Below are 19262 nucleotides of genomic sequence, written 5' to 3'. Positions count from 1 at the left end.
TACAGTTGGTTTATACCATATAGTTTTGTAAGTATTGCTGTTGCCTTGGTTTGTCTTTTTACCCTTTGTCTCTTGATTTTGACATTCCCTTTCCCTTCCCTAATTCCAATACACGTCTCTACAATATCCAGGGTACCAAAATCAGTTACAGTGACATCAGGGCTTAAACTATGGGAAAGAAAGACAAAAGAAAAAGGGCATAATTTCACATGGTATGTTGAAAATAACAACAACAATGATAAACCACTTGTTTCCATAACTTGGAGGAGTTCATTTCACTTAGTATCATCTTATGTGTTCATATGTAGATAGCTATTGAGCTATTGTGCTCTTCTGCTAGGATAATACTAGACATGTACTAATTATTCCTGATGAGGGAAACCATAGAGGCTATGTTTCTTTGGGTCTGGTTCACTTCACTTAGTATAATTTTTTCCAAGTCCTTCCGTGTCCTTACAAATGGGGCAGTGTCTGTCATTCATTCTGATAGAGGCATAGAATTCCATTGTGTATATAAACCACAATGTCTTGATCCACTCATCTACTGAGGGGCATCTGGATTGGTTCCATATTTTAGCGATGACAAATTGTGCTGTGATGAACATAGAAGCTGGTGGCTTGACTGTGGCCTTGCTTGTATTCTTTTGGGTAGATGCCAAAAAGTAGGGTTGCTGGGTCATAGGGGAGCTCTATGTTTAGCCTTTTGAGGAAACTAGAACTCAAAAAATTAAATTCCTCCAAAACAAATTCTCAAGGAACCAACTGCCCCTCAACAAATGGGCTAAAGACCTAAAAAGAGACTTCCTTCTCTGAAGAGGAATGAGAATGGCCAAGAGTCACATGAGGAAGTACTCAACATCACTGGCTATAAAAGAAATGCAAATCAAAACAACACTGAGATTCCATCTCACCCCAGTAAGAATGTCCATTATCAAGAAAATTAGTAATAACAAATGCTGGAGGGGAGGTGGCCAAAAGGAACCCTATTACAGGTTGGTGGGAATGTAAACTTACTTGATCAACCCTCAATTAATTTTTTAAGGTTAGAATTTCTCACCACTTCTGAAGATAAAGAACAAATAGGAAATTTACTTTTTCAAAAACTTACAGATCCTGGGCTGGGAATATGGCCTAGTGGTAGAGTGCTTGCCTTGCACACATGAAGCCCTGGGTTCTATTCCCCAGCACCACACTATGTCTGGGATACAAGGAAAAGGGAACTAGACCAACTCATTATTGATGCCAGTAATGTACTGATGTCTTTATATATGTGAACTTATTGGATCATCAAAAATTGTTCTGAATGTATATTTAGTGCCTTATTTCACTGATGAGGAAGCTCAGAGAGGTTGTGGTTTTCCCAAGGCCACCCAGGAAGTGAGTAGGGAAACTAAAATTTGGATCAGACATGCTGACTGCTTGGTCTTCACTCTTTTTTTTTTCTTTTTTTTAATTAAACTTTTTTCTTTATTGTCAAAGTGTGGTACAGAGGAGTTATAGATTCATATGTAAGGTAGTGAGTACATTTCTTGTTCAACTTGTTACTATTGACAATTACTGAAATCTATCTTCTCTCAACTCTGTCCTTAGCTTAGTTACGATTCATAAATCAACCCCAAACTTTCATTTGAATACATCGTGAAAAAAGTTATTTTTTTTTAAAGATTATTTTTTTTTTAGAAAGAACACCCAAACTTTTGGTGGCTTTAATTAACAGGGAACAAGCTTTCACTGGGGGATGATTGACAAGAACTGACAAGGTATACATTAGGACTGACAACTCTCTGACAATGCCCCCCTCCTCCTTGACAAACCCCTGTGGTTAGCACCCCACATGGCTAATGGTCCTTTGCATGAACAATGAGGACTCTAGTCATTTTGAAGACAAGTTACAGATTCCATTACATGAAAAAATAAATCCTTGGGTCTTTAACAAAGTTAAGGCTATTTGACAGGGAAAAGGAACCAAGGTGAAGAGCAACATTGTGGAAAAAAGTTATCTTAATTTTCCTCTGCCAAAAGTCGCAAGTGCTTTTTGACTCCATAACTAATACCATGATTTGAATATGAAATGATACCCAAGGCTCATGTATTGTTCAACCCTTGGTCCCAAGGTGGCTGTGATACTTGAGAAAGTGCTGAAAACTTTGGGAGATGGAACCTCCGTTGGAGGAAGTCAATTATTAGATTGTGCATACAAAGGTTATAGGCTATTGCTGGTCCCTTCTTTCCCCTCTACTTCCTGGCTAACCCTGATGTGAGCTTCTCTATCATGCCTTCCCCACTGAGAAGCCATGAGACAAAATAAACTCTTTCTTCCCTTTATTCTTGTTTCCCCATGCATTTGATCACAGGAATGATCGAAGTGACCAGTTCAACTAATATAAGAACTTATACTCCCAAACCAAATTTCAAACTCAATGATAAAGGGAATTTTAATTAAGAAACATCTAGGTAATGTTCACTTGCTTTATTTTTCAAGCCATAGGCTTTTCAGATCATCTTCCCAAGTGGAGATACTCTGTAATAAAATTCATTCATTTGATTCTACAATTATATTTAATGAACATATATTCTGGACATAACAATATGTTAGGTGCTTTAGATGCATAGAAATAAATCAGAGGAAGAAAAATAAGTTTCTGATACACACATGCACACAGAGATTATGCACATACACACAGATATTATGCACATACAACTATGTCACAGGAAGGGGCTTTAAAATATCTCTAGTGAAATGCATATTAAGTAAGATGCAAATTCTATTTAATCCTGATTCAGTGGAACTAGTGTAATATTACTTTCAGACTTTACTACTACTGACTTGGCCACTATCTGTTTGTATCACCTGGTAGAATTACTCTGATTTTGCTTTGGCTTTAGTACATATAAACAACTGCAATGACTAAATTTGTATAGCACTGCTTATGTTCTTTGATTGTAGAAACAATGGGAGCAATTAAAATGTTTTGAAGGATTTTTTACAAATAAAAAAAGGGGATGGAAAATCAGTGGAAGCTTCATAGAGGAGGCAGCATTTGATCTAGGCAGAATGTTAGCAGAAGCAGTTGCTAATGACACATAATGTATCTTTAAGTAGTTGTACAGAGGAGTTGCCATTTAACAAAGCAGTTTATGAATGCAATGCATCTTGATCAGTGTCTTCTCTTTCAACATTTTCCACCATCAGTCCCCTCCTTCCCCCTCCCTCAATCTTCTTAATTTTGTAGGTATACATTAAACTTTTGTCTGCATTCTCCCCTTCTTCTCTTCCTCATTTGTCTACTCCTTTCCCCTTGAACTCACCCCACTGCATTTGAGTACCCACTTTACAGAGTTTATTTTGTTAAACGTTGACTTTGCCTTTCTAAGGGATTATACTATTTGAGTTTTGAATCTACTATTTGAATCTACTATATTTCAGTTAGTACGTTTGTACACATTTGCACAACACCCAATGCATTTACTTAGAAATTTATAAGCTAATTCTAGCTCCCATGTATAAGGGAAAATAAACATCCTTTGTCTCTCTGGGCCTGATTTACCTCACTAAACAAATCTTTTCCGAGGCTTTCCATTTCTTTCCAAATGGTACAGCAACTTAATCTAGTACCTTGTGTCTATAAAATGCATGTAGGTACATTTCTACCTCTCCTTTCCACAGGTATGTATACACATTCACACAGGCATTCTCCCCTAACACAACCCAGATGTACATGTGGAATTGACAAGCACTCAGGGAAAACTGGATCACTGAGGTCAAAGGAAATTCTCATGAGAATGATGCTATTTATTGTGATGGTAAATGGTATTACTAGTGTTATTACTGAAAGCTCTGATTTGCTGACTGGCTCTACAGTAAAGTTATAAAGCAGCAAACATAGTTTTGCTTTTTTTTTTTTTTAACAAAAGACCAGGGTAGTAACTATAGATGACACCTAACTGTCCCTACTTCTAGATAGCTCCCAGTAGGAGACAAAGCAATTTATAGCTCTCATTGGGACAAAAGTGGCAAGATAAAATGTCTACATTATATAGATTAGTACATGGCCTTTTTAGACATCTGTCACAGAAACAGACTGGCTTCTACCAACAGTTTACATCAAACTCATTTTCTAGACAAAGAAACTGAGGCCTGACAGAGAATGAAATATAGACTGGTGAGACAGGATCTTGAGTGCCCCGTAATTCACTTTGCCCCTGGGTTCCTGCACCCCTCATCTGTTTTCTTCTTAGTGTTTCAGGGCATTGTTCCTTCAGCTTGCATTGAGTTGGTTGGAGGTAGGCACCATAGGTTTGATTGATACAGCAATTTGCATCTCAAGGCATTGCTCGATAAATACAGTGCAATGAAAGGCTACTCTCTCACAAGCGGATTTCTCCCTCTGGGCTGACTTCCGAAACTCATTGATGTCACTTCCTTCCTCAGTCAGCAAGTGAATTTTCTTTAATTCCCAAGACCAGCTGTCCATGCTGTCAACAGAAAGTTATTAAAATTCCTTTAAAGTGAATAAAAATAGCCTAAAAGCAAATGTACTTGGAAACAGGAAAGAATCAGTATGCAAAGTCCACAAACCTCTGAGCAAAATAGTGTTGATCCAACCAGAGATCTCAAACACTGTATATTCAAGATGCTAGGGTAAAAAAAAAAATAATAATTGAAAGATGCTAAACCACACGCTTCTTAATCTTTTATTAGCAGAGGCTTACACAGTTAAAATTTATCTCCTTAAATTCTCTTTTTCACATATGAAGAGAATAAATTGAGCGTGATTTAAGTTATTGTGTTGTTGTTTTTTTAAATTGGGATCCACTCTTGCTTTCTTGCATGAGTCAAATAATATGCATGTCTCCACCACACTGTCCATAAGCAAGCCAAAAATGTTAGTGTTAGTAACAATCATAATTATTAGGATGACAAAATAATAACACAATAATGTATTTTAATTTATTTGAATTTCAATAGCTCAAAGGAAAAGATGTTTTCTTATATGTGAGTAGCTGTAGCTCACAGATATGAACTGTCTGCCTCCTGAATCACCTTGTTCCTCAGTTAACTGCCTGGCCTCAGTCCCTGCAAACTGCTCTGCTAATTCCCATGCCAGCCTGTGCCTCGGCTCTCAGTCCTCCAACATCAGGACTTCTCCTTTGTTGCCTGAGTTGTACATGAGCAGGGTCCCTGCCACTCATTTCACCTGCTGTCACTCACCTCTTCCTTACTGCAAAGCGCATCACTAAATGCTGGCCTCTCTCTCTGAATATTTGCCAAGGAAATTTGTACCCACTCTGTACCGAAGTGAGCCACATTTGTGTCATGGAGTCCTAACCATCACTTGGTGCCTCAGATTCTGCATAGAGGCATTCTACTTATAAGTATTCAATGCATTTTTTTAAATTTACGTATAGTACACAATGAAATTTTATATGAATTTTAGAAAACTGATGTATATTGACCATAGCTGTGCCACAAAAATTGGTCTTAGCAAAGGGTAATTAATGAAAGAAATGGAACTTTGGCTCATTCAAACTAAAAGGACAATTTAGATTGTCAGTGATCCTTAGGGAAAGTAAAAAAATCATGAGCTAAGTTGTACAGAGTTCACTTTATCTTTTATTTCAGGTACCAGAATCTGGAATACTTATTGTGTACTTAATAAAAAACTATATTAAAGATGCTGTATAAAATAGAACCAAACAAAGGAACTTTTGATCCCTGTCATAAAAATACTTAGAGACTCAGTTGGGAACCAATACAAAATATTTGGTATGGTCCAGAAATCATGAGAAGTCAACTTCAGGCCCTTCTATGAGAAATCTAATAATTTCTTTTAACTCATCATCCTCTCCTTTCATGAGAGAGCTAGAGTCAGGAGCAGCTATTTTTAACATGTTGGAAGATAGTGCAAAATTTGGCAAAGTTTTCATGTGCTTAAAATTGGTTGATTAGCAAGTAAGTTTCTTTTACTGATGTAGCTTTAAAATGTTGCGCAGTTTCTTAAACAACTAAATATCAACTACTATACAACTATACCCCTAATCATTTATTCCAGAGGAATAACTCTTTACACATAAATGTTTCTAGAAACTTCATTCATAGTAGCTCAATCCTCAAAACTACCCAGATGTCCTTGAATAAGTGAATAGTTAAAATGTTGTATAGCCATGGACCAGTACTCAGCAAGGAAAACAAACACACTGCGGATACACACATCAATCTGGGCAAATCCCTAGAGAAATATACTAAGTGAAAAACACCCATCCCAAAAGGTTACATGCTGCATATGTCCTCTTCATATTCCATTAATATATGAGTCTTGATTTTCAAGATGTTACCACTGATGGAAATTGAGTAAAAGGTACAAATAGTCCTTCTGTATTACTCCTTGAAACTACCTGTGACTCTTCAGTTATCTCAATTAGCATTAGTCTATTCTAAAAAGATGTTTCGTAAAGTATATGTAACATATTAAGTTGTTCACACACAAAAAAGAAGAACCCTGTTACTTTCTATACTTTTCTGGTGGTTGGTTGTTTATCATTTTTGAGACTTTTACTTACTCTATTTAAAATGGATGTGGCATTGGCCTCTTTTAAGACATTCCACATGAATGAGATTCAATATTTTAGAATCCTTACTGTTTTATTTCTCTCTATGACCTTTCAGGCATAATCCTGAATTCTTTTTTTCTATCCCAACCAATTTACAATCTACAGAACTGTTACTTATACTTCCATCTCCAGAATTCCATACTAACAAAGTAGTATCATGTCTTTGTCACTCCCCAAATGAGAGAAATATTTTGCATGGGAAGTTGCAGCAAAAGGATTATGTAATTCAGACCAGCCTAGTTTATATAACAAGACTGTGTGAACAAAAACAAAACAAACAAACAAAAAATGGTGCAGCAGCCATTTGACACCTCAAATCTCCTTGTCTTGCTTTCAGGATTTCATAAGCTCAGTTTAGGCATAAATTTCCATAGCATGTCATTTTTTGGAAACATGATGACTAGCTGTTGTGCACATTTCTCTTAAGTCTTATTGGATTTCTACTTCATTTTCTGTGATCTGAGCCTAATACAGTTTTCAGACTTTGATTCAAACCCTCCCCCCACCACACACAACATTATTGGAATAATTTCAAATATCTATATTGAAATACAAACCTTACTATGAGAGTTACAACTGAGAACAGAACAGTCAATGTGCATGTTTTAATTGATTTTTATGCTTTTCATATAAAATGTATTTTTTTTTTGTTTCTCTTTCAGTGACTACAGAAAAACTCCAGGAGCATATTGCCAACCAGGTATTTGTTTAATTCTCATAATCTGTAATATAGAATTTTATTTCAAATACCAATATGTAAACATTTGTTCATGTTAATAAGATGCATGCCAGTTGTTAGAAGTGAGCATGACTTTCTTTCCCCGCCTCCAACACTATTCCTTTCCTTTGCCCCACCCTACTCCAAAATGGCGAACACCACGACTACTGGACTGTGGCATTTCTGATATCATCATGCTCCTCTGACCATGATGTAGCCACTGCCTTGGCAGAAAATAGAAACTTTGGTCTGTTATTCCCTAGACTAAAGTGACTATGATTCATCGAAAACTAAAATTAAAACTAAAACTTTCCTTTCTCATGTCATCTCGCTAGCATCTTTCCTATTTCTTTTCTTAATGGGTCTTCTTACTGGTCTAGTATTTATAGGTTCAGTTACATGGAGTCCTTCTATATGACTTTTGACGGGACTTAAGGCATCTACCCACACATAGGAAGGAACCAAGGAAGGCATTCCCCAGGAGCCCAAGGTACTCACTCCACCTGCAACTTCTGTAGGTCCAATGAGCTTCAGGGTCCCCACCTGTGGCCTGTGCACTGGACTGAGAACTCGGACACCGGTCTATGGCAAAATATTGCTTAGATTTCACTCACAGATGCAAATCTATATCTTTCACTTCTTCTTCTGGTGTAAATTATAAATCACCCTTGCCACGGAGGAAAGTGGGAAATCTACATTTATATCTGCCAAAGGGATGTTTGCAAAGTCATCCAATGCACTCTAACATAAGCTGCACTTCTAGTTCCCATTGTCTGTCTGCCATACACCCTGCAATTCATCGAGCTTTAAACATCACTAGCTCATTTGTTTAATGTTATCTACTGTAAGGATAGTAGACCAAATTGAGTGCTTATCAGCTGTCTTTTGCCTTTTGAAAATTGTTACTTTAGCTGACTTGCAGGAGCAGCCTTAATGCTTGAGAATATCATCATTGTGTAACAGCCAAGTCATTGGCCTTTTCAAATAGTTCATTTACTTTCTTAACTTAGTTCATTATCTTAGTTTTGTTTACTCAAGAGGTTTCATAAGGCTGAACACAGTTAACCTGTAGAATTTACTGCTGGCATTTTTAAGTTATATGGAAAGTACTTTTTCTTATAAAGAGATTTATTTTCTCATTAATTAAATAAAAGCAATGACTCAAAAATAAAGTGAGGGCTGCTCTTAAGGGTGATTTTTCATTTTCTGTATTTTTTCCTTCTTTGTACATTTGGATAAACTAACAGAACATTATAGAAACCAAAACCAAACATCAAATATTTACTCATCCTCTGAAATACTAATCTGATGCCAGAAGCAATCATAATGGCTTCCAGATTTGGTGAAAAAGTGAAATTATTTAAACTTTAAGACAAAAGAAGGCAGCTTTCTTTCCTATTTTATGTATACAGTTGTTCTCAGAAAACATAGTTGCATTGCACAATCCTTGTCTACCAGCTTGCTTTGCTTTTTGTAGGTCCTGGGACTTCAACTTGGGCCTTGGCACTGTCCCTGAGCTCTTTTGTTCAAGGCTAGTGCTCCACCATTTTGAGCCACAGAGAGACATTTCTGGTTTTCTGGTGGTTAATTGGAGATAAGAGTCTCATGGAGTTTCCTCCCCCACCCCCACCATGGGCTATGAACTGTGATCCTTAGATCTCAGCCTTCTGAGTAGCACAGGTTACAGGAAGAGCCACCAGCACCTTGCCAGCTTGTATTTCTAATACTTCCAACAGAATTTCCTTCCATTCTTCTAATTAAGGATCCACTCTCAGGAATTCACTAACTATAAAATCCAAAGAGGCATCCTACATCCCTAATTTATCTACATTTCTGGTAAGTGGTCAAAAATTGAAGTAGTTAGGTCCTTTTCAAATCACTCTGCTACCGAATGAATTTGGCTCTTGAAACAACATTTTTGAAAATTCATTCTGGATAATCAATACAGTATCTTTATCAGACAAAAATGCAAAATGGAACACTGACAAGCATCAAGCTAACCCCTAAATCCGTCCCAAAAGGCACTATAGATGTATAAGTAAATTAAAATTGAAAATCTAGTCCTCCTTTCTTCCTTCCTTCTTACTTTCCTTCCTTCTTTCCTCCATCTCTCTTCCTCTTTCTTTCCTTCCTTCCTCCCATCCTTCCTTCTTTCTTCCTCCCTTTCTTTCTTCCTTCCTTTCCTTTCCAGTAGGCAGACTAAATTGTACATCAACTTGAGAATTCAAGGCTGGAAAGGAGGTGAAGCTTCAGCCTGCTGGCCAATATCCAGTGTGGGTTTTTTAGCCTCTAGCTAGTTTACCACACCTGAGCTCTAAGAACAAACAACTCTTTGAGTCCTCTGGAGGGCATGCTAGATTCTTTCCTGTGTGATTCACTGGGGAAATCAGTATGCTTTTTAAAAGTAACTTGTGAACACAGCTTGTTTATGAGAAGTAGACCAAAAAAAAAAAAAAGTGAGCAGAGAATACTTGGCAGCTCCTGCCCACAATGGGCTGAATGCATGACCCATTGCTTTCAGCTGTCTCTGGCACCTCAATGCTGCAATAATTTCCTATCTGGAAAAAGTTACTTGTAGAGATGAAATCTCCTATAGGTTTTCTGAATCACTTTTACTGTGGTCCATTAAAGTGAATACCTTAAAATACTCACAAAAAAGTTTCAAAGCCAAATTAAACTATGATCATCATGAAAATAGGAAAACTAAATGTAAAAACCTTTTAACTTCTTGGACCCTGCCTTATTATAAAGCAGACAATGGAAACTTCTAGTAAATGGATACCTTCTGTTTTACTTCTTTATATAGCAGATAATTGCAGTCCATAGTGAATTAATACCTTGTGTTTGTGCTGTGAGGTGACAAAAAGGAACACAGAATAGGAGACTGTTTCTTGTGGAGAGAAGTTCATACTGTAGACCAGAGTTTCTGCTTGCAAGCTGGCTCTGAAAAAGTGTTGTTTCCACTGATCACCATGTTCAGAGTACATCACTGGGGCGATAGTCACGTTTTCAGCGACTCCAGAATAAACTTCCACAAGCAGGGTGACTTAAAACAACAGATGTATCATTTCACAATTCTGGCTGTTGAATGTCTGAAGTCAAGGGGCCCGTAGGACCGTGCTCCCTCCAAACCCCACAGGAGAGGACAATTCTCCACCTTTCCCTAGATTTGGTGATGGCCAGCCATAGTTGGCACTGAAGCTATATCATTCCTGTATCTGTCCTTCCTCGGCTTCTTTAGGCTTCCATATGGATGCCAGCCATGTTGCCTTAGGCCACACTAATGAACTCAACTTGACCACATTTGCAAATATCGCAAGTTCAAATAATATCACATTCACAGGGAAGAGGAATAGTGAGCCCAGAGGTTTCTGACTCCATACTCCAGGCCCAGACTCCAGGAGGAGTTACATGACAGGTCTAGCTATTTGCCAAATAAAGAGACATAATAATGGGCAGAAAAGAAGATTAATTATGTGGCACAGGCAAGCCAAGATAAGGCAGCACCTCAGCCTATTTTCAGCCATCTTCAAGGTTAGGTGCTTAAGCTTAAATAGGAGAAGCAGAAGTGTGAGGTAAAGGTACACACATTAAAACAGTCCCGAGTCACATTTCCTGTTCAGAGGTGACCAGGTGAGCAGGGGTTCCCTGACAGTCATTATCAAGGGAAAAATAGGGCTTTGTTACAGTAAGAGTTATTGGCATCTGTGAGATGGTCTTGCTCTCTCTTGGCTTCCACAAGGGCAATGGAGGAGGCTGGGATGCCTCTCCTTTATCTTGCTCCTATTTAACATTATTGCTCAGTGTTTCTCAGCAAAACCAGTTTAAGGACCTCTCATATTACTTCAACATATCTGTTTGTGAGACATAAATCTACCCTAACAACAACCTGGCAACTTCATTCATGTAGACTCTAACTGCTGAATACACAAAGTCCTTCCCCATTGTTAGCAGCAATTATTCACCTGCCTCTGCCTCTGCCTTCTATTCACTCCAGAAACTTGTTGGCACAGATATGGAAACCATATCCTCAAGAAATCTTAGATGGGTGGCATTGGACTTGAACTCAGATAGAGCCCAACCCTTTGACCAAATCAAGAGAAGCATATACCTTACAAAGTTTCAACATTACAAACACAGAGCTGCAAAGACATGGTTTTTGTTTCCTTTCCCTCCTAGCCCCCAATTTTAAACTCTCATAACCAATCTAACACACAAAGGATATGAGAATAAGACATAGCCACTGAATTGGGTGCTCTGGTCAAGTAGAGTGGGCCGAGCTGGCCTGTGTCCTATGGAACACCAGTGAAAGTGGCAGCATTCTTTTCTTAGTATCTTTATCACATCCTGCAAAGTTGGAAGATGTGGAGTCTCACTGTACTGCCCTATATACTTCTTTCCTGCTGGGGACAAAAAGGGTGAGCTGAAGGGGTGAGCATAGTTTGGAGTGGTTCTGAGGCTGTGCTAGTCATTTGGAGTCCATAGAGGACCACATGAGTAGGAGAATCTGCACTCCTGTAACCTGAAAACCTTGTCTAAGACATTCCCATCCTTAACAGGAGCAGATGTAGCTACTATGCATGCATCTTCCCTGTGAGTCCAACTTCTGCTCTGCTCTCCCTCTGAATGTCCATCTGGCCACTCAGACTTGTAGTGGCAGGGTAGCCTTCAGGGAAGTGGTGCTCATTCCTGATCAGGACTTGGAGTAGCTTCCTTTTTTCTTTTTCTCTTTCTCTTTCATTCATTCTTCCTTTCCTTCTTTTTTTGTGGTTTTAGTGAATAAGTTTTATCTCAGGGCCTCATGCTTTCAAGGCAAGCATTGCCATTTAAGCAATGCACCCAGCATATTATTCACTGATTATTTTTGAGATAGGGACTCACTTCCTGCCTGGGCATGCACTTGTACTACAATGATTCTTTTAACCTTCTGGTCCTAGCTGGAATGATTGGCACACATAACTATGCCCAGCATCTTTTTATTGAGATGGAGTCTCAGGGATTTTTCTGCCTAGGTTATGCTGGAATCTCAGTCCCTCCACTATCAGCCTGTCACATACCTTATGATGGCAAGCATGTGCCACAGCCCCCGGCTATTATAGAAAGAATGTCACATGAACTTTTCTGTCCTGGTGTCCCTCTAACTCCAATCCTCCCATTCTCCACCTCTCACATAGCTAGGATTATAGGTTAGAACACTAGGCAACTGACTTGATCTATAGGCCTGCATTCACAATCTCGCTCAAGACATCACAAACGTTGGTTACAACACTGCTGAGATACTGGTGATTTTAGAAACTCATTGTGTGATTCTAACAGAAAGCAGGATGGAAAAACCACATGTCTATTACCTGTAGGAAAAATTTGCTAACATCTGAACAGTGAATATGTTGTACAAGGCTGTGGGATCTTGGTGTCCCCCACCTTCCATTATATACTTCCTATACTACCCCTTTGTGTGAAACAATTGTGTCACTTATAACACCCATGTCCCCAACACACTAACCCTCTGTTCGGCATGTACAAAATATACTCATGAAATACCTAACTCAAATATCTCTTCCATGTTGCTTTCCTTCATCACATGACCAAGATAAATCTCTCTTTTCTGTTTGAGCTCATTTTATTTTGTTTCTTTGCTACAGACCTTTGTATTTTCAATATATTCTAGTTATTTATAATCCCAATATGACTGTTGTGACTAGATAGTGTCACTCTAAGGGTAAGAAGTAAGACAAATGTCAGTGGCTCACACCAGTAATCCTAACTACTCAGGAGGCTGAGATTTAAGGATTATGGCTCAGAGCCAGCCCAGATAGGAAAGTCTGTGAGACTCTTATCTCCAAGTAACTACCACAAAGCTGGAAATGGCAGTATGGCTCAAAGTGGTAGACCACTAGACTTGACAGGATTGGCACAATAAAGGGAGGAAGGGACAAGAAGTTATATTTATGTCATCTGTGATTCCAGAGATAGACTTTGTACATCCCAAGAGCCCAACTTATTGCTGGTCAGATGTGAATTTTTCTCCTCACTAAATTATTCCTATAATAATTCCACAATTAACTAGGAGAATTATAGTCTATTCATTGTACCATTCTATGTTCAACCTTGATATGTCATTGATGCTTCAAGGCAAGACCAAGATGGTATGCTTTGCCCTTCTTAAATAAAGAATTTATACTGCACACATAGCCTCTACAGATAATAACCCAATAGTCAGAGTATGGAAAGCTATGCTTTTTTTTTAATTTTTATTATCAAACTGATATACAGAGAGGTTACAGTTTCATACGTTAGGCACTGGATACATTTCTTGTACTGTTTGTTACCCTGTCCCTCATACTCCCCTCCCTCCTCCCCCTTTCCCTTTCCCCCGTGAGGTGTTCAGTTCACTTTCACCAAACAGTTTTGCAAGTATTGCTTTTGTAGTTGTTTGTCTTTTTTTACCCTGTGTCTCTCAATTTTGGTATTCCCTTTCAATTTCCTACTTCTAATACCAGTGTATACTGGAAAGCTATGCTTTTAGCTTACTTTTATAGCCACATCCCATATTTCTTGGGTAATATTTAAAAGTCTGCTTAAATCAAGATTACCTGAATTCTTTTCTGAATGAGATTATGTCAAAGCCACTCACAACTGCCTTTCTAACAGAACATGAACTTTACAACTTCTAAATGTAAAGTAGGGTTGTATTACCTTGCATTATTCTTATCAAAATAACTATGAACTCAAGGAGCCAATTTTGACTTCAAGTTAGTTTTTCTTTGTGGCCTCATCACTCCCAGAACTAGTGATGATCCCATAAACCCTTAGTTCTCTTGGAACATTGCTTTATAGAAATGGAAGCTACACTTATTAAAAACTATCCAATGTATGTATCTTAAAATGTTTTAGGTCTTACATTAAGGTTTCTGAGGCATTTATTAATTGATTCTGGTGTAAAGTAATAGAAAAGGATCCAGTTTCAGTTTTCTACACGTGAATATCCAGTCTTCTGAGCATCTTTTGTTGAACAGGCTATCTTTCTTCTGGCTTATGTTTTTGGCTCCCTTACCAGATATTAGATGGATATAGGTTTGTGGGTTTGTTTCTGGGTCTTCTATTGTTCCATTGGTCCTCAGGTCTGCTTTTTTGTGCCAGTACCACAATGTTTTCATAGCTACAACACTGTAGTAGAGTTTGAAGTTTGGTTTTGTTTTACCTCCAGTACTTCTTTTCCTGCCAAGAATTGCTTTTGTGATTTGAGGCCTTTTTTGTTTCCAAATGGATCAAAGGCCTCAGTGCAAGACCTGAAACCATAAAACAATTAGAAAGGAATAGAAGAAATTTTAGGTCTCCTTGGAACAGGAAGAAACTTTCTGAGTAAAGATCCGGAAACATGCCAAATCAAAAGAGCTTGATAAATGGGATTGCATCAAACTAAAAAGTTTCTGCATGGAAAAGGACAAAACCCAACAAGATAAAAAGACAGCTTACTGAATAGAAGGATATCCAGATATATCCTGATAGCCAGAATATATAGAGAACTTAACGTTTTAGACCCTCAAAGAATCAACAAACCAACTAATTAATGGAATACTGAGCTAAAAAGAGTCTTCTCAGAAAAACTAAAAATATCCAGTGGACACATGAAGAAATGTTCAACACTTCTGGCCATAAAGGAAATCCTATAACTTAAAACAAAAGAACACTGCATTTGATTTTGGTACCCTGGGATATATGTATATGTGTATATATATATATATATATATATATATATATATATATATATATATTTATCTGAATTTGGGAAGGGAAGGAGAACATCATAAATGGTGAGATAAAGGGCAAACCAATACAACAGCAATACTCACAAGACAGTATGTTGGAAATTAACTGTTCAACTGGGGGTAGGGATTGGAGAGGTGAAAAATTAGGCAGGGGGTAACAAGTTTGAAAAGAAATGTACTCACTACCTTACATATGTAACTGTAATCCCCCTGTATATCATCTTGGTAATAAAATTAAATTTATAAAAGAAAGAAAAATGACAAGGTAGAAAACTTAGTAAAAATAAAACAATACTAACATTCCACCACACTCAAGTTAGAATGGTAATTATCAGGAAATTAAACAATAGACACTGGCTAAGATATGACCAAAAGGGATCATTAATACACTGTTAGTGGGAACGTGAACATGGTCAATTACCCATGGAGTTCCTGAAAAAATTAAATATAGAACTACCCTGTGATCTAGCAATTCCACTCCTGGGCAGTTCTTGAGAAGATGACAACCCAAGATATAGTAAAGCCATTAGCATAAACATGTTCATTGCAGCACACTATTCACCATCAAGTTATGGGATCATCCATCCCAGATTCCCCTCAAAAGATGAATGGATCAAGAAAATTTTCTTGAATGGGTCCAGAAAATTAATTCAAGGAATGAATTTTACTCATCCATTAGAAAGAATGATATGTATCATTTGTAAAGAAATGGTATGATGTGGAAAAAAATAAGTAAGTTAGGTTCAGAGAGAATAAGGTTGCCTATTCTCCCTCATGTGTTGAAGCTACAATTAGTTTATAAACTTATAAGCAAATATGTTGGATGGAATGCAAGTGTATACAAACATGTTATCTGAAATATTGTACATTCCAGGAAGAACTCAAATAGTATAATTCCTTAGAAAGGCAAAGTCAAAGTTCAACAAAATAAACACCAGAAAATAGGCACTTGAAAAAGGGTGTAGGGAGATCAAGGGGCAAGGAGGTAGACAAAGGAAGAAAAGAAAGAGGAGGAGTAGAATGAATTCAATGTATATCCTACAAAATTAAGAAGAGGGAGGGAAGGGATGGGTATGGGCAGGATGGATGAGAATGTTGAAAGGGATGATGATGATGATGATGATTGTATTTACAATCAGCTCTATTAAATAGCAACTCCTTTATACAACTACTTGAAGATAATTTTTAATGGTTCAAATTAAGACTGGTTCAGAATGAAAAGTGGTAGTGCTGATACCTAAGAAAGAAGAATTTATTTAAAAATGTTCTTTACTAAAAGTCAGGCTTCATACCTAAGAAATATTTAAGTATAAATTTCCTCTCCACTCAGAAACCAAGTTACCTAAAGTATTGTGTAAGAATTTCTGTGAAATGATATCTAGAATGACAAGACAAAGAGAGGATGAGGAAATTGCCCACAGGTGTTTTCAAAGCACAAACTTCAAGAAGAAAGTAGTTATTGGAATAGATGCAATGGCAATTATTAGCAATCAGATAGACTGATACTTGACACAGGAGCACTAATAATGCTTCTAAATATTTATAGCCAATTGTTGTATTGCTCATTCAATGATCAATATCATCTATTCATCACAACAACCAGAGGCTCTAAAGATCATCACTTTAGTCCCCATGTTTATACAGATAGCAATCCGTAATTGAGTATCTGTGCTTAGCACAAAGTTAATAACAATAATAATAGCATTATTGTTAAATGCTTGATGATCTTTGGGTTTATGGATATGATGCTAAAGATTAAATAAAATGTCACAGCCATAGCCCTGTACGGATTCAAACCCCCTGTAGGGATTCAAATGGTGCAAGTGGTATATTGTCACTTGCATGAACAAAACCCAGCTGTTCAAGTCTGCTGCATGGGTGCAGCCATGGTTCTGTGTAGCCTCCTGTACCTGTACTTGTAGATTCTATCCAGAGCTGTCTTACTTCAAAGCCCTTTCTGAAACCACTTATGCTAAACAATGGAGTCCTGCCTCTGTGAGTTGCTCAGTCAACTAAATGAGCCCAAATATGACCACCCTCATCAGCACCGCCATTTTGACAACAGCACTGAAGCATTTGGTAAGGCCACTTTGCAGTACATTTCTTTTCCAAAGTGTTTTACCAAACAAGGTGAGCATGAACAAACTCTGGGGACCCTGTTGAGCATTAAATTACTTTTGTAATTTAAAAGAAAAAAGGAAATCTGGCCAAAGAGAAAATATTTTGTAGCCTGAAAAGTAATTAAACACTAAAATACATATATATGTTGGGATAATCTGATGCCCACTGGCAATTTTTCTCAGCAGAGCCCAGACAGAGAGCCCACAGATGTGAAATGCAAAGTAAAGCAGGAAACTCTGATTCTCACCCACCATGAAATGCTCACTTGATCTTTTGAAGGTTTTTGGTGTTTTTATTTTCAGAAGAGCATTTTACTTTTTAAAAATCTCTTTGAAGTTTCTTACTGTTAGTAATAACTACAGAAAATGGGTGCTAGTGTAAGAAAATAAAAGGTGTAACTTTTCAAAATAAAAAAGAAAATAAAAGATATAGAAAGTCTGGGTGAAAATGCAGCTTCTATTAAAATGAGTGTTCAGAATGGTTAATGCACCATGTACTAAAACATAGACACATGGCTTCAGACCCTGTTAGCCAATCTGTCAGTGAAATCTACCAAATGAAAAATTTTCTGTTCTGTCTGCTTCTTTTCTTTCTCTTCCTGTCTTTTGAATTTTTCAAATCATCTGCCTGTCTACATAATAGCATCTATCCCTGACAAGAAGCAAGTAGCTGAAAACACAGCTTAGAAAATATTATTAGCCTTAATAACAAGGATGCTAAGATTAACTTTAATAACAATATTAGAATTAATAACAATAATGTGATTGCCATTCTTCTGGACTTTTTATCAATATATAGCAACAAACCACAATGGCTGAAGTCTAAGAACATAGAAATCAGAGACCATTCAGGATTCACTAACTCAAATACCACCTTCTTCCATCCACTTCTCAGTGCATAGCCATGGCCAAATGGGCCACAGAACCAGTTTGTCACTATGTCCAAAAACACATTCTCAAGTGCATTACTTAGTCTACATTTAAACCATTGCACCCATGCCATTCCTTTTTTTTGTCTCATAATGGAGAAGTGAATGATGGTCTACAATGAGTCCATTTTTACTTCTAACAAGTGAAATCCTGGTCTTCTCTATAGTTGTGTAAAAGCCACATTTGATGATTAGTCATGATTTTTTTGGATAAATGTTGCTAGTTGACATAAATAAATTGGGTTTTAAGAAGTAGTGATGATCAACAACAGCCCAATTCTGCAGCATCTGAGTTATGTATAAGGTCTGCGTCTCCCAGGGAGGGACCTTGCATCTGTTGTATCCATCCATGGGCTTCTCAGATGTATTAGGCGCTTGTGTGAATCTGCACTCTGCAGAGGAGCTGCCTCTTGGAGCTCATCAGTTGCTGAAAGTACAGGAAAACATGCCTGGGACTAATCTTCTTTTCTCCTTTCAGAGAGAAAGTGACCACAACTGTCCCTTTCATCGTGCATAAAATGAAACCAATTTGATTTAAGCTTTATTTTTACAAGGTAGCATTCATTTAAAAACAAATGTTTGGGAAGGACAAGAAATGCCCACAAACAGTGAAAACTCAAAGTACCAGGAAGTACCCTATAAAAGCTACCTTGTCCTTATTAGCTTTAATGTGGAAAAAGTTATACACAGAAGTGTTACGTTACATTCTGTGGTCAATCATCAAACAAAAACAAAATAAACAACATTCTTCACTGTTTCATCGCTGGCATGCCTTGCTCAAAGTGTATTAAAAGAGAATATTTTCATCATGCGATTACTGCATAATTCAATTAAGGCAATGTTCTGTGAACGTGGAATAATGCAATTTACTATGTAGAATGATTAGCCAATCAGATTTCTCCCATTTTATAAGGCTAGGGATTAACTACAATGTGACCATAAACAAAATAGATTTTATTAGGCATAATCTACTTTGTAAACAAATGAAATTAATTACTTGCCTGACCTAAAGCTTTGAAAATGAAAGACCAAAATTGAACACATGCTTCTAATTTTGATTCTGTTACTAAGATGACACTTAATATAAAAAAGTTACAATTTAACTTCCCCTCAA

General features: G+C 37.3%; 1 protein-coding gene across 4 annotated transcripts in view; it reads left to right on the top strand.

Moving 5' to 3' along the window:
* Chst9 (carbohydrate sulfotransferase 9) overlaps positions 1-19262 on the top strand; it is a 232729-nt gene that overhangs the window by 195123 nt on the left and 18344 nt on the right. For all 4 annotated transcript variants that reach the window (XM_048363248.1, XM_048363250.1, XM_048363247.1 and 1 more), the window contains one exon: positions 7275-7312. In XM_048363248.1, coding sequence (XP_048219205.1) covers positions 7275-7312 — 38 coding nt within the window. The remainder of the gene's footprint in view (positions 1-7274; positions 7313-19262) is intronic.

Source organism: Perognathus longimembris, chromosome 15, assembly GCF_023159225.1.
Source record: "Perognathus longimembris pacificus isolate PPM17 chromosome 15, ASM2315922v1, whole genome shotgun sequence".
NCBI classification, from domain to species: domain Eukaryota; kingdom Metazoa; phylum Chordata; class Mammalia; order Rodentia; family Heteromyidae; genus Perognathus; species Perognathus longimembris.
This window is presented reverse-complemented; position numbering and strand designations above follow the sequence as displayed.